The sequence below is a fragment of the Cyclopterus lumpus genome, chromosome 13 (genome assembly GCF_009769545.1).
Source record: "Cyclopterus lumpus isolate fCycLum1 chromosome 13, fCycLum1.pri, whole genome shotgun sequence".
Classification (NCBI taxonomy): Eukaryota; Metazoa; Chordata; class Actinopteri; order Perciformes; family Cyclopteridae; genus Cyclopterus; species Cyclopterus lumpus.
The window spans coordinates 9,562,857-9,577,893 of NC_046978.1; the positions used below are offsets into that span (position 1 = coordinate 9,562,857).

Genomic DNA, 15,037 nt, shown 5'->3' on the forward strand with positions numbered 1-15,037 from the left:
AGATGAAGGCAGCACCACTCAGCTTTTTCAATCTGATGCTGGGCACTTCAAGGTCATGTTTTGGGGGATTAGTTTTTGGGGATTAGCTATGTTTGGTGAGTTGTCGTTGGCCTAAGAGTTGATGATATTGTTTGTTTTAGGTGCAATATAGCAGTCATCTTCATGACAGAGATGGTGGTGGACCACAGCGTGAGAGAGGACTGGGCCATGCACTTGCCTCTGCTGCTACATGCCTTGTTTTTGGGTGAGTTCACAATATGATCAGTCATTCCCGTAAAACCCATCCATGTAATTTCATGATATTTGCATATTTTACGTAATACAGAACAAATCTCATGGCAGATAATGTTTAACCCTAAGTCCTGTCAGATTGTACCTCCTGTGACCTTTCGTCAAGTTACTGTTGGTCTCAGCCGAATCAAAAGAAGCTCTAGTGGTCGTTGCTGTAACTACCAACATCGTGTCTCAGTGTATAGTAAACAAGATCGATCTTTGTCTCCAGACTGGTCTCAAGACTACTTTTTTTTTTCTCTGCACTGCATTATTTTATCAAGAAATTCCTCATGGTACACTTATAAATACGCACACATAGCGTATAAATGTCATTAAAAGTGGTGACTGAAGATGAATCTTCATGTGTTTTCTGTGGGTGTTTTTTATGGGAATGTGGATCTTTTGGATCATCACGAGGAGTGCCTGAGGTTTGCATGTTCCACATTTTATCATAAGTGTGTCATGCCGTGGGAGACTCGCACTGCTCTGGTCTTGACTGGTTTTTCCCTGCCTTGGTCTTGGTCTCGACTAGGCGTCGACCCCTTAAAGGTCTTGGTCTTGTCTCGGTTCTATACACTATGGTCTTGGTCAGGATTTGGTCTCGGTTTAGGTGGTCTTCTTGACCACAACGCTGCCTCGTCTTAAAGATGACTGAAACAGGCTGACTGGTCTGTTTCTTTCCTCAGGTATGGATCACTACCGTACAGAGGTGTTTGAGCACAGCAAACGTCTCCTCCTCCACCTGCTCATCACTTTGTCCTGCAACAACAACTTCCAGGCCATCGCCTCAGTTTTACTGCAGACACGTGAGATCAACGGCACTAAGACCCTCACCTGCAAACCAAGCCTCCAGCCGGAGTATTTACCTTCAGGTAAACATATGAGTTTTTAGTAATACTCAGCAGAGTTTTATCAACTAAAACACATTCACACTGAAAGCGTGGAGTAGACCAGTTGACAGAGCTGCTTGACACATTGCTCCTCTCCCTGGCAAAAAAGAACGTCAACAACAGGAGGGGAATGCTACCATTAATTTTCAGAGGATAGATAGGTTTCTTATCGAAGGAGAAAATATTTAGACACTGTGCCAAAAGCAATAGTGAGCACAGAGGACATCAAAGGTCTTGATTAAAGCATTCCATTATGCTATTTTTGTCCTCTTGCCTAAATTGAGGCCATCTGATCGTGCTTGGATAGGCTGGGTGACTCCCCGCCCCCTGCCGATCGTTTGTTTTGCAAATGTCTAGACATTTTGAAATGTTTCGGGTATTATTTGTCCATTGGACAATTTGAATACAACTTCCATGGTAAAAAAAGTAGTACTCTTTCACACTCTTTAGTCGTTAAACTTGACAGTTTAACACATTAAATACCTCTTAACAATGGACAAGGCTAATTGGATTGTCAAAACACAGGCCATGCTATTCCCAACATGTTCAAACATCCAAATAAACCGTCGTAACCTGTTTCTGATCACAAACCTGTTTCTCTGTTGTGTTCAGGAGGATGTTTTGACTTCCTGCGGGAGTGCCAAGCGTCTCCTGTGCCAGACTCTGGTCTGAGTTCTTCTTCTACATCGTCCAGTTTGAGTCTGGGAGGCAGCAGCAACAACCTGCCGGAGATCCCACACGAGGTGGAGGAGCTGGTGCCTTCCAGTAAAATGGATGAGAAGACTAATAAGCTCATTGAGTTTTTAACCACAAGGTGCTGATTTAACATGCTGTACCCACTTTGAAATCATTTCCTGCGCAATAATTGCATGTTACACAGCAGATATGCTTTCTCATATTTCTTGACGTAGATTACCACCTAGTGGCGCTGCATGCAAAGTGCAATAGATTATTGTATGAGCGGATTAGATGAGATATTTGAATTTAGTGAGTGCAGCTCGCATTTACCATAATTAATTGTAAACTTTGGAAATTCCAGTTAGAACTGTCACCTTTTCACCTCCTGTCACTCTCTTGAAATGTTTAGAACTTGATTTGTTGAGAATAGATTTTTGCTAGTTTAAGAACGGACAATACTGATCGAAACAAAACCAGAATCTGAATTTGGGCTTAGTACAGTTTATTCAGAACAGTCAGCTAATTGTCCCACTTTCTACAATAGTCGACCTCAACATAGACAATGTACTCTTTGTAACTCTGAAACTGTTGTTTTACAGAGCACATGGACCACTGTGGTGCCATGAGGACATTTCAGCAAAGAACTACATTTCAAAAAGCACAGGACAGCTGACAAACTTCCTGCGACATGTGGTTTGTGTGTTCAAAGAGTCCAAGTCAGGTAACGCTTCAGTAAATCCTTCACTGTAATTACTAATGAAGTAAACTGCAGAACCCTGTCTTCATCGCACTCAATAATTCCCATTTTCATTAGCGCACTCTCGCCTGTGTCCTCGCTAGATTTCCACCTGGAGCAGCAGCTCAGTGACGTGGCGCTGCAGACGGCCTTGTGTAGTTCATCACGTCACTACGCCGGCCGTTCCTTCCAGGTGTTCCGGGCCCTCCGGCAGCCCATTTCTGCCCACGCTGTCTCCGACCTGCTCTCCCGGCTGGTGGAAGTCGTGGGAGAGCATGGAGAAGAGGTGCAGGTTAGTGTGTACATGATGCGTGTGATATGTGAATGTGGATATGAGAGCATTAGACATACATAATAGGTGTTCAGGGATCATCCACGTAGGAATGACTTCTTTGCAGAAACTGAGGAATTATATTCTCATTTACTGTATCATTTGTATTCTAAGTGTTTTTGGGGATTCACACATGGATTCAAGGCTGTTTATCAAATGAGTTGGCTGCCCCAGATGTTTGACCTTCTTATGAACGCGAATCCTCTAATGGCAGAAATCCTAGATCATCATTTAAGTCTAATATGCATATCCTTGAACTACCTGTCCATCAATAAATCTATTTTTATCAGCACTTAAGTGCTCTGTTCAAATTAATTGATTCAAGAAAATCCTCCACAGAACTGCAGTAGTCTTTTTCTCTCTTGCAGGGCTATGTGATGGAGGTATTACTGACACTGGAATCTGTGGTGGATAACTTAGCTGAATGTCTCAAGAACAATGATCTCATGGCCATCTTGACGAGGTTTGTGTCTCCTGCACATATATTTATGTTAAAAGAGGTTTATATTTTGTTCAAACTTACATCCATTTTTTTCACTGTTTATTTCATTCCAGAGCCTCGTCTCCAGATTTCCTCACCAGTCTGAAGCTGCTGTCCAACCGGAAGAGCACAGGGCAGCTCAATCTTAGAAGAGAAGAGAGGAGCAGACATCAGAGGAGCTCCTCTGTCCCCAAGAAGTTTGGAGAGGCGGACAGGTGGTCTGATCCACCTCGCAGCGCTACGCTGGACCGCATCCAGGCCTGTGAACAGCAGGTTATGTTAGCCAAGACCCGCAGCTCGTCCTTGTCGAAAGACAACATCAACGACCCAACCAACGTCAACCACCCCAGCAACCTGCTGGCCACCATCTTCTGGGTGGCGGTGTCACTGATGGAGTCAGACTTTGAGTTTGAGTACCAGATGTCTTTGAGACTGCTGAATAAGCTGCTGGGCCACATGTCGCTAGACAAACAGGAGAACAGGGAGAAGCTGGAGAAACTGCAGAGCCAGCTTCAATGGAGCAGCTTCACTGGGCTCCAGCAGCTGCTGCTGAAGGGCTTCACCTCCGCGTCCACCACTGACCTCACGCTCCAGCTCTTCTGCCAACTCACACCGGTGTCACGAGTGCCTGTGGTGGACACGTCCCAAGCCATAGGTACACTGTAGGAAACAACAGATATAGGGTTGTTACGTGAATATTTTCATGTGATATATTGAATAAATGTGTTTTATCCATTAGGTTTTCCCTTGAATGTTCTCTGCCTGCTCCCACATCTCGTGCAGAACTTTGATGGGCCCACGCAGTTCTGTCAAGGCGTTGCCGAGAAGATAGCCCAGGTTTGGTACATTAACATTTCATTCTTAATTTTCCCGTTAAAGATAATGTGTTTTGTGCTAATGCACTTTTTGTCCATAGGTATGCCTCGAGGAGAAGAACGCGAAGCTCTCCAACCTTGCTCACGTCATGACCCTGTATAAAACACACTCCTACACACGAGACTGCTTCTCTTGGGTGAACGTGGTGTGTCGGTATCTTCACGAGGCCTTCTCGGATATCACCCTCAACCTGGTCACTTACATGGCAGAGGTTTGTGCAGCTCCACTAGCTGATCATATATTTGCCAAAGTGGCAGTAAAAAGGTTGTACAGTAATTATATATTACAGCTTTTCAAATGGTGCGACATTAATTAAATGCATTTTGTTCTATTGTAACAGCTGTTGGAGAAGGGTCTCCCCAGTATGCAGCAGACTCTTTTACAAATCATCTACAGCCTCCTGAGTCACATGGACCTGGGTGGAATTCAAGCCAAACCTTTCAACATGGAGGTGCTCAAGACAATTGAGAAATTTGTCCAGGTGAGTTTGACTATGTGATAATTAGTTTGAATATGTGGTGACAGTATGCCTTGCACTGATCTTTAGTCAAAGGCTGTATATATATTTGTAATAGTTACGTCGTAACACTTTTACTCGTTAAGATATATGTGCTCGTAAAGGGAAAACATTCAGATCGCCTGCGTCAGATGTGATCACTGGAAAGCTTTAGGCAACGTGCTCTGAGTAAGAGTCTTGTGTTCCCTGTTCCTTTTGTGAGTGTTCATTGGAAAAAAAGGGAGAAAAAAAGCTGTCTTGTGTCAGTGCAGTACATTTGTAGACACACCCAAACTATAAACAGTCTGCCCTCCTGCCGCAGCCTCGGACTCTGCTTATTCTCACACTGGGTCCATTTTCCTTCAACTGCTAGAACACTTGTCTCCAAAAATAGAACCACATTAAAACACACAGAAAACCATGTGTGGTTGTTTCTTTCTAAACATGTGGTTGTGTTGGTTATTGTCTGTGTGTACGGGTCACCTGATGCGTGTATGTCTGTGTCATCTATAGACTGTCCATTGGAGGGAAGCATTGAATATCCTGAAGCTGGTGGTTTCTCGATCGGCCAGTTTGGTGCAGCCATCATTCCCTCAAAGTGTCCTCTCCTATGAGGACATCAGCCGCGTATGGGACCGCTCCTCCAAGGCTTTGCCTGGGAAAACGCTGGATTTCCACTTTGACATATCTGAGGTTAGAGACGCTTTCTCTTTCACTGTGTTCTTGGTTTGAAAGTCCCTGCAGCTTGGGGAGAGCTTAATGCTTGTCTGATTTCCCCCGTATTTTTTCCTGTATTTTCCAGGGTGCGGTGCTTGTTGAGGTTGTGTGTCAAGCTTTTTGGAAAGGAAACATTTCTTCCCCTTCCTTAATGCTGATATTTCTTTTTGACCAAACCCCTCGAGATTAGCTTGAAAGCTCCAAAGGTAAACACAATTAGCCAAGCAAGAGCTGGAAAGTGATGTCAAAGATACAGACACAGAGGGCTGTATGTGTGGGAACTGTACAGGGAGCTATTTGGGCAGTTCATGAATGGCAGGAAATTATGTCACCTCTTTGCTGCCGTCCTTTGTATGTGAATCACTGACTTTTAGTGGATAGCCAACTGTGTGTGAATCTAAACCACTGATATTTCTGAAAATACCCAGATATTTTTAGACTGAGGGATACAGCAGAGGAAAGGTTTGCTTTTCCTCAGATGCTTCAGGCATTCAGAATGCCAAGTGGAGTATAAATTGTGAACATTGATAAAAGATATTATATGAAACATGAAATATCGATCACCGATGGTCATCTTGGATACAAACTGGAGTCATTGATTGCCGAAGCAGAAAGCGACCTTCTCCTCTTCAAACTTTCTGTCTTTGTTTGCGTCCACGCTGTTAGACGCCGGTGATCGGTCGGCGCTTTGACGACCTGCAGCGTTCTCCAGGCCTAGATGTGAAGAGCAGGACCACAGCAGTGACCCGCAGCACCTCCTCCACCTCCTCTGGATCCACTTCCAACAACGTCCTGGTGCCGGTCAGCTGGAAGAGGCCACAGTCTTCACAGGTGAGCCCTTCTTCCCTTTCCTTCTGAGAACAGTGTTCATAATATGAAAGGTGATGATTTGAAATCGCTCTATTTGGTGCCTATTAAATTCATTTTATTTGTATCTTTTGTGAAAAATATCTCCACTTTCTCTTGCCCGCTGCAGAAAAGAACACGGGAAAAACTGGTGAATGTATTGTCTCTGTGTGGGCAAGAAGTGGGGCTCACAAAAAATCCTTCGGTAAGATACACTTTATTTTAGAAATGCTCTGAAGTTTAACACTAACTGGCTATTTTCTCATGATCAGGCATTAAAGATTTTGCCCACCAGCCCTTTGTAATTTGTCCCTATGTGTTGCTCTTGTAGGTGATCTTCTCCAGTTGTGGGGAGCTTGACCTCATGGAGCACCAGCCCAGCCTGGTGTCATCCGATGATGGGACACGGGAGCCAGACAACATGGACGACACAACCTCAGAGCAACAGTTTAGAGTCTTTAGAGACTTTGACTTCCTTGATGTGGAGCTTGAAGACGGAGAGGTGAGTCTCTGGACCTCAATAGATTTGAAACAGTTGATTTATTCTCCTTCTCACCACATCACACATTCAATTGCAAACAAAATGGTCAGACTTGTGAAGCAAAAGCAACAAAAAAGAAACAAGACTGACATTAGCACAAAGGTATTTTACTCCAAAGAGCACTCGTATACTGTTCTGGGTCAGGTCTGCCTGCTCTGAGTAATGGGGTTTCTTTCTTCTGTTTTTTTCTGTCCGGGCTATCTAGGAGCTACAGGTAAGTTTAGTCATGTTACATTTTCTTTCAAAGAGCGTTTGCTTGTGCAGATAATGTAGTGAACTGCCACACTGATGGCAAAGAGTAGCAAATGTGTGTGCATGCCGTGTACTTTACAAAACAGATTCTTCAATTAGAAACACAGTAAGTTTAGCATATAGATGTGGACGTCACATAGGACAGCTGCATTATATCAGAGTAACATTTTTTCCCCTTCATTTACGTTGCAGAACTCACTCAATTTTACAAAATAAAGTGTGTGCACTCAGCTGTCCATATAACTGCAAATGTAATAGCAGACGGGACGTTATCTCCATCTCCAGACACAGTAAAGAAACTGTGTTTAGTTTCAGCTATTCTCAGGCGTGAACTTATTTATTTGATAAGTTCATGCAAGTGACATTTCTGTTAGTTCACCTTGTGGAGAAGAACATCAGACTCTCTCTAGTCAGTTCTGTCAATTTACACAGAAACCCAAATGCTGATGATGGACACATTGTTGTTCACGTTGTTTGCAGCAATAACGTTGCTCTAACTGGTTCAATTCAACATCACTCGTGTGGGATTTCTCCATTATGAATACCTCTTTGTTTCATTTTAGTAGCTCTTAGTCAAGCTTAAAAACCGCAGTAACATCTTGGCATGTTCAGCAAATTGATGCTGTGGGAATAACACATCTCTGTGTACCGAAAGCACACTGGAAATAGTTTCAGCCGTTCTCGATGTGCCGGCTGAGATTTCAGACGGACTATAAAGTAAAACAAGTCCTGTTGTCGCCAATAGGGCAACACAGACAGTTTTTTAGTTAATGACACTACAACAAGTCGAATGACAGTTTATTGACCAGATACAAACTTTTTTTTGGATCACAAATGGTTTATTTGAAAAGAAAAGAAAGCTAATAGAGCAAAGTCAAAGTCTTTGCTTTCTAGCAGGGGTAGGCATCCGGCTAATCGCCACAGGAACTCTCCCTTGTCGAATCTGTTGATGTGGAGCTTTGGTGGAATGTGGAAGTTGGCTGAGTGCAGCTGAAAAGTCACTCCATATTTTAAACAAGAAGCAGACAAACTCGGGGAATAAAACCTGTAAATATTCAAGTCTGACAATATCAGAGTGTTTTAAAGCCCACATTTTTTTGCCAGTTTCCCCATCATCTCGGCTATTTTGGTTGTACTTTGAGGAAACTCTCTTTGTGAGGATGCATTGCTCCAGTTCTCCCTCCATTGTTAGCTATGAGGGGAAAAGCTCCCTCAGAGACGACCCCCTCCCTGAACCTGCACTGCATGGTTGCGTGAATGTGTGTATTTTGTGTGTGCATGCATTTGTGTTTGATTGTGCGTCACTTCTTGGAACTTGGTAACTCAACGTTGTTCTCTGTCGCAGGGAGAGACTATGGACAACTTCAACTGGGGTGTGCGTAGACGCTCCATGGACAGTCTGGACCAGAGTGACCTGCAGCCCCTGGAGGATAGTCAGCTGTCCAGCAGCATGCCCAGCCTCAGCAAGATCACCCTTGATGACTCAGACGAGTCGTCGGAGGAAGATTCCCTCATTGCCAACCAGATACTCTCCCAATCACAACTCGTGAGTTCACTTCCATTTGTTTGACAATAGATTTACAGGGCTTGCAAAGTCCTAAAAACATTGTAATGAGCTAAAAAAAAAAAGAAGGCATTGAAGGTATTAAAACATATTGAATTTCATTTCGGGGAACATAATTCATTAACCAACAGCTGTCTCTTTTGTGGAGTAAAACATTTCATTAATGTGCATACTATGTGGTATTTAAAACATTTTACTTGTTGAACCCTGCAGAAACTCTTTTATTTAATGATATTGATTTCAACCGTAATCCCTAATGAAACATATTGTCAGATGAAAGTAACTGAGGGCATTCAGAGGATAAATACTTTTTTATCTTGGACAATCCATGAGCTCTCCTCTTGTGCCACCCTCAGGTTATTGTCAACTTTGCACACAAGGCATCTCATAATTAAATTTGCTGAGCACATTTATGCTCCCAGGTAGATGAGGCCACATATTAAATCTCTAAAAATAGCTAAATTGTCCACATGACGCTTGTTTGTCCAACATTAATTGTGGGCTTTAATGTTTAATGTTTTAATTGTAGTTCTTTCCCCTGGACTCAATTCAGTGCTTTGAGCTCTGTTTTTTTTCTGTTTCTAAAAAAACGTTGATGTTAATTGAACAATTATTTAAAGAAGATTTCCACAGATTTGACTTTGTCTCTCTTGCAGATGGTCAGCCTCTCTCCAACAGCAGAGATCAGTAACAGGGACTCTCCCTCTGCCTTTTTTCATACATCCTCAGCTGATTCCACTCCCCTGAACACCAACAATCCTAGTTTCGATGGCCAACTGCCAGAGGACTCGAAGCAGCGGGTGAATAAGGGCTTCAGAGTGTCTGAGATACTGGGAACTACTAATTCCTATCGCAACTCCATACTAGAGTTCTTCACTAATTTTGCCAAATAGGGAGCTATTCTGTTGCATCTTTTCTTGTCTTGGATGTTGTATGTGCTTTGGGTTCAGTCTATGTGAAGTATTATTTTGTGGCGCTGTGACCTTTCTACATTTCCCCTCTTCAGAGTAGTGCATGAGCCGGCTTTTTCTTGATATTTCATTGGTTGCATGATAAAAGAGAATGAACTATAACCTGCAAGCAGGCAATCTATAACTATGGGCTAGTTTGTGCCTTATTTTAATCATGTTAGGGAGTCATAGCCAGCAATAGAAGAAAAAAACCTCTTTCTTTCTGTGTCTGTCTGTTTCAGGCAATGTGTATACCTATTGCTCCTGTTTAGGTGGCCCTAAGCAACAACTAAAAACTCTTGGCATGTGGGAGGTCAAGAAAGGTTTACACATTGCCTGTCCCAAAACGTGAGTGTGCTGGGCCACAAATGCTGCCTTAATGAAATTATTGTATAATCTATTCGATTGGCCCAATTTATGCACACAAAATTGACCAAATAAAAGAGAACAGCACAAGGAGTGTCCATAGGGTCCCAAGCCAAGGTTAGTTTATCCATTTTACCAACGCAATTATATGTATAATAATGAAGTCTAACATAGGGAACACATTTCAGTTTATTATAACCTTCACTGCATGCGGTCCCAGTGTTTGTTTGTGACTAGTTAATGTTGGCAGTTGCTGAGAAAGCGTGTGTCCTCTGTGTTCTTTTTAGCATGAGGTGTCCCAAGAGAATGAAGACACCAATGTCCACGAGGACGACATCTCTCTCTCCATCAGTGAGCTACCCCTTGACTTTCACTGTGGAGACAGTTTGATAATGGACATGGTTCACATAGATTACAAAGGAGAACTTGACCTTGACAGCTGCGAGCCCAGGTACCTACTCACAACTTTGTTCATGTAAACAAAAGAAGAAAAGAAAACGACATTGATAACGCGGCTTTCTGTCCACTCAGTCTCGCCGAGGAGGAGAGAGACGATATGCTGGAGTCTCGAGCTTCACCGCTGCCGTCACCCTTCTTCTCCGCCATCCTCGCCGCTTTCCAACCAGCGGTGTGCGACGATGCAGAGGAGGCTTGGCGAAGTCACATCAACCAGCTCGTGTCTGACTCCGATGGATCCTGTGCAGTCTACACTTTCCATGTGTTTTCTTCACTGTTTCAGGTATTACACCATGGCCCTAACCAGCATCGCCCCGCATGCCATTAACAGTGGGCCTGGTCTAACTGAATAATTCAACTGAAAGGGTGACAGGATTAGTTGTGTGGCTGATTAACCTTTCAGACAACATCTGAATAATTACAAATAGAGGGCATTCTGTAGAGGCTTTCAGCTTAAATATCTTCAGAGATTCAGAACCACATGTTGTTCACTTCACTGACCAAAGCTGACAATGGGGGATTTCAGGGGGAGCTAAATGACAGAATGTAGGTCTAGGAGTGGCTTTGACAGTGTTACAGCCAACCTGTTTTTTGTGCTTTGCAGAATATCCAAATCAAATTTTGTGCCCTGACCTGTGATGCTGTGAGTTACCTCGGCGATGGCCTGAGAGGATTAGGATCAACGTTTTTAAGGTCTTCTCAGATGCTGACATCATGCTCGGAGTGCCCATCACTATTTATTGATGCAGACACAGTGAGTAACCTGAGATGGTTTTTTTTAACAGAATGACATGTTAGTGGTAGTTGAACAAATTCAACAACAAAGACTCTATTTTCACAGATTATGTCTTATGGTTTCTTGGAAAAAATGAAATTCAGCGTGTTGGAACTTCAAGAGTACCTTGATACTTACAACAACAGAAAAGAGGCGGCTCTCACTGTAAGGACATTTACTACTGTGACCTCCAGTCTGAATGTCACCTGTATGTTGTCACTGAGTAGTTAACGCTGTGATTCTGTTGTCTCTGTTACCCACAGTGGTTGAGCAACTGTAAGGCCACCTTCCCCAGCAGTGCTGAGGGCAGCGTGATAACAAGCCAACCAGCGGAGCACAAGGACAAGGTGAAACCTTTTTCTCTGGTAAAACCTTACCTTTTTATGAATTTGAGCTTTATCTCTGACATGCTGTCATATCAAATGAGTGATAATACAAAATACTGGTTTGGTTCTGTTGTTTAATGCATTCAGCCAGTGTGCAAACACACAAAAGGCTGAATGATTTTAATGAAAAAAGTTGTTGATTCTGCAAAAATGGATTTATATAAATAGATTTAACTTCAAATGACTTCTCATGCTGTACTCTCTGCATTACGATTACCGTGTGGTACTTTAGCTCTGTGAGTGTTACCTCTATCTTCCTCACACTTTTTGACAACATTGAGTTGCCGCACGTCACATTGATTATCTCATTCCAATGTGCATTGTGATCATTTTCAGCTCTGCTGGGCATGTGAGCGAGGTCTCCTCAGTTGCATTTAATCTAGCAGTAAACAATTACGCTCACTTCAAAACTGAAGAAAGGAAACAATTAAAACTTGTATTTAATAGCTAAGAGATTCCCACCAAAGTGAGTGTGATTGTGCTAGTTAACAGGCAAAATTGTTACTTTGCTTCTCTGTTTTTATTGGCTTTTTTTAATTAAATGTGCCCTGTGGAGTTTTCTTGTAAACAAAAGTTATGATTACGTTCAGTAAAAAGGCATTGTGTCTCCTTCCTCATTAAACATTTGCATCTTGGTAAATTACCTGCAAATCAGTCGAATAATGTGACATCATCAGAAGGACTCACCCACGGGAGCGCATGTATGTCCTTTTGGGTGTGCACAAGATAGCCAAAACAGGGACCCACCCAAAAAAGCACTTTGCTAGCCCTGCTAGAGGTCAAAAACTCCACAGAGATCCTTTAATTCATGCCGACTACCAGCCCTTCCTTTCAGTTCTGATTTACACATTCACCAACACTCACCTTTCTCCCTCTTTGCATGCCAATAAAACCTGTGCTAATACTTTTCACCTACTTTCAATTGGAAAACATTAGGAGTTGCATGCCCTTCTTTTGATTCTCTGTTTTCCCTACCTCTTTTCTGTCCTGTAACATGCTTGCTTTGTAGCAAATGGAATTTCTGGCTGTAAGTTGGAATGACTTTTTCCTCTTTGTTATTTTATCTTTTTCTGTTTTTAAAAACAAAATGTCAGCTCATTTCAAGCCTATTTTCAGCACGTTTAAAGTCTTCTGTATAACTGCAGTAGGTCTGACTTCTATTTACAAGTAGTTCACCCGTAGCTTTATGTGAGTCTATAATACACCAAATGCAGAACCAATGCCAATAAATGATCAATTAATACATACGAGAAACCTACCTCAATGAAAAGGCCTTTTGCCAACAACCACTTTTCTCTTACTTACAGCAACTGGAGCTCTGTCAAAGACTCTACAAACTCCACTTTCAGCTGTTGCTGCTTTTTCAGTCCTACTGTAAGCTGATTGAACAGGTCCATGCAATAAGCTCTATTCCTGAGGTAGGTGCATAATGCATTTGCTTGTCCTCTCTTTTTGGAACCTTGACACCCACCACCTAATCCATTAATGATATGAATCCCTCTTAACTTTTAGCTGACAAATATGTCCCGAGAGCTAAACAAGTTGAAGTGCAACCTGAGAGTCGCAGCAGCCTCCGTGACGAATGATGAGATTGCTGTGAGTGAGAGCTCCTGCTCTGAGCCCACCTTCAGCTCATCCGAGGCTGCTGTGCAGGCCATCCTCGAGTGTCTAAAGAACAACGAGTTTCCGACAGCCATCCGCTACATTCGTGAGTGCAGGTGAGAAAAGGCTTGTTTTTCTGTATGTGAGGAATGTATGCCAGCAAAATATGTCCCCAGTGAAACAAATACCATTTATTTTTCATTGCAGAACAATGTGGCCGAAAGACATATTTGGCAGCCACTCTGAGGATGAGGTCCAGACTTTACTCAACATCTACTTTAGACATCAAACCTTGGGTCAGACGGGAACATTTGCTCTGGTGGGCTCAAAACAGGACCTGACAGCAATATCTGTCAAGCTGATGGAACTGAACGGGGAGATCCGGGACATGATCCGACGTACCCACGGCTACCGAGCCATCACGGCGTTCCTCCCAGACTCCAGAGTTTCAGGCTCGACTCTTTGATGGCGGTCTGACAGCGCCTGACACCCGTTCCTGCACAGCAACCTGTCCCATGCCGAGCCTCTGGTCCTGTTTGGGGCTGCTGCTATCGTCTCAGTGGTTAACAAGCACTCTGCTCTCACCTGGGAATAACCAGACCCCCTTTCCTCTTCCTGCTCAGAGCATATCAGAATGTCATGAAGTCAGGTCATCAGATGTGCAGCAATACTGTTGTTTATTTTTAGAAAGATGAGAAACGTTGCTGTTGCAGAGAAACTTAGGCTTGTATTGCACTAATAATAGAAATTGTCACAAAGCGACCATTTGCTACTGAGGTCAACAACTTTCACATTTAACAAATGACATACCAAAGCTAAGTGATTTTCTTTCAGTTATGTTGTTTTAATTGTCAAGGGAAAATGTGCAATCCTCTACGAAAGTGGTAGAATTTTACTGTATCCTGAAAGAATGTATTTGAATATCATAGCATTGGAAAACATGAACATTGTTAGTACAGAAAAAGGGAGGCGTCATTACTTGGTTAAAGTAGTGAGTGGGTTTTTTATGTGCGTGCGTGTGTGTGTTTGTGTGTGCTTGTGGTGTGTGGGGGTGCTCGAGTGTGTGACATAAACCTGAAGACCATGACAGATGGAATTATGGATACTGATTTACAGAAATTGTTTGCATTTAACTACTTTAACATACTGCAAAACTACTGTAACGTCTCCCAAACCTACACTACATGCTGCTGTGTGGGCTACATGTTACATGAAACATCTTACTGTACCTTTTAACTGTGCAGCTTTTAGCGATTGGGTAAATGATCTAATAGTATTTGCAATAGTAAAACATGCATTTATCAGACTAGATTTTTAGAAACCAAACATTTTGTTTTATCTTTAAACCTGCCAAGCTTGCAAATTATATGTACTTTAAAGTGTAATAGTAATGTTTATGAACAAACACAAAAACTATTTTAACTGAATTATTGTACATAGTGCAATTGGGGCTTTGCTCAGACTCATAAGATTGTATTTTTATGAACTTACAATTTGAGCTGCATGTAGAGGGAAAGAGATAGCTATTTATCAAAAGTCCTGAACTGTTTGTGTAGCTTCTCGCCTTGTAAATACTACTGCCTTTACAATGTACTGTACTTTGGTGTTCTGTACACTTATGTAACAGTAAAAAATAAAACGTACATTTGTTAACTATGGTTTCATTTTGTGATTTGTGTGATGTTGTTCTTGTTAAGTTTGTTTGTTTTCATACATTAGGATTTGATACACCCTGGGTGTTACCGCCAGACAAGAGTTAAAAGTTGTGCCCCACTCAGAAAGAACTGCCTGTCAGGTGTAAGATTTAAAACTCCCGTGGCA

General features: G+C 42.5%; 1 protein-coding gene across 6 annotated transcripts in view; it reads left to right on the plus strand.

Moving 5' to 3' along the window:
* The window catches only part of LOC117741981 (protein furry homolog), a 53,124-nt gene extending 38,255 nt beyond the window's left edge, over positions 1-14,869 (plus strand). The window contains exons 38-61 of one of the 6 annotated variants that reach the window (XM_034549284.1): positions 141-244; positions 960-1,145; positions 1,776-1,977; positions 2,441-2,562; positions 2,682-2,869; positions 3,277-3,371; positions 3,464-4,044; positions 4,129-4,226; positions 4,306-4,476; positions 4,606-4,746; positions 5,275-5,454; positions 6,145-6,309; positions 6,455-6,529; positions 6,656-6,826; positions 8,463-8,663; positions 9,338-9,481; positions 10,285-10,448; positions 10,529-10,736; positions 11,058-11,207; positions 11,295-11,393; positions 11,492-11,575; positions 12,922-13,032; positions 13,127-13,332; positions 13,424-14,866. In XM_034549284.1, the coding sequence (XP_034405175.1) occupies positions 141-244; positions 960-1,145; positions 1,776-1,977; positions 2,441-2,562; positions 2,682-2,869; positions 3,277-3,371; positions 3,464-4,044; positions 4,129-4,226; positions 4,306-4,476; positions 4,606-4,746; positions 5,275-5,454; positions 6,145-6,309; positions 6,455-6,529; positions 6,656-6,826; positions 8,463-8,663; positions 9,338-9,481; positions 10,285-10,448; positions 10,529-10,736; positions 11,058-11,207; positions 11,295-11,393; positions 11,492-11,575; positions 12,922-13,032; positions 13,127-13,332; positions 13,424-13,682 (4,105 nt within the window). In that variant the 3' untranslated portion in view covers positions 13,683-14,866. Of the gene's footprint in view, positions 1-140; positions 245-959; positions 1,146-1,775; positions 1,978-2,440; positions 2,563-2,681; positions 2,870-3,276; positions 3,372-3,463; positions 4,045-4,128; positions 4,227-4,305; positions 4,477-4,605; positions 4,747-5,274; positions 5,455-6,144; positions 6,310-6,454; positions 6,530-6,655; positions 6,827-8,462; positions 8,664-9,337; positions 9,539-9,873; positions 10,449-10,528; positions 10,737-11,057; positions 11,208-11,294; positions 11,394-11,491; positions 11,576-12,921; positions 13,033-13,126; positions 13,333-13,423 lie in introns of those variants that run through there. The other 5 variants (XM_034549283.1, XR_004610781.1, XR_004610782.1 and 2 more) reach the window with 5 other exon arrangements.
* The last annotated feature ends 168 nt before the right edge of the window (positions 14,870-15,037 follow it).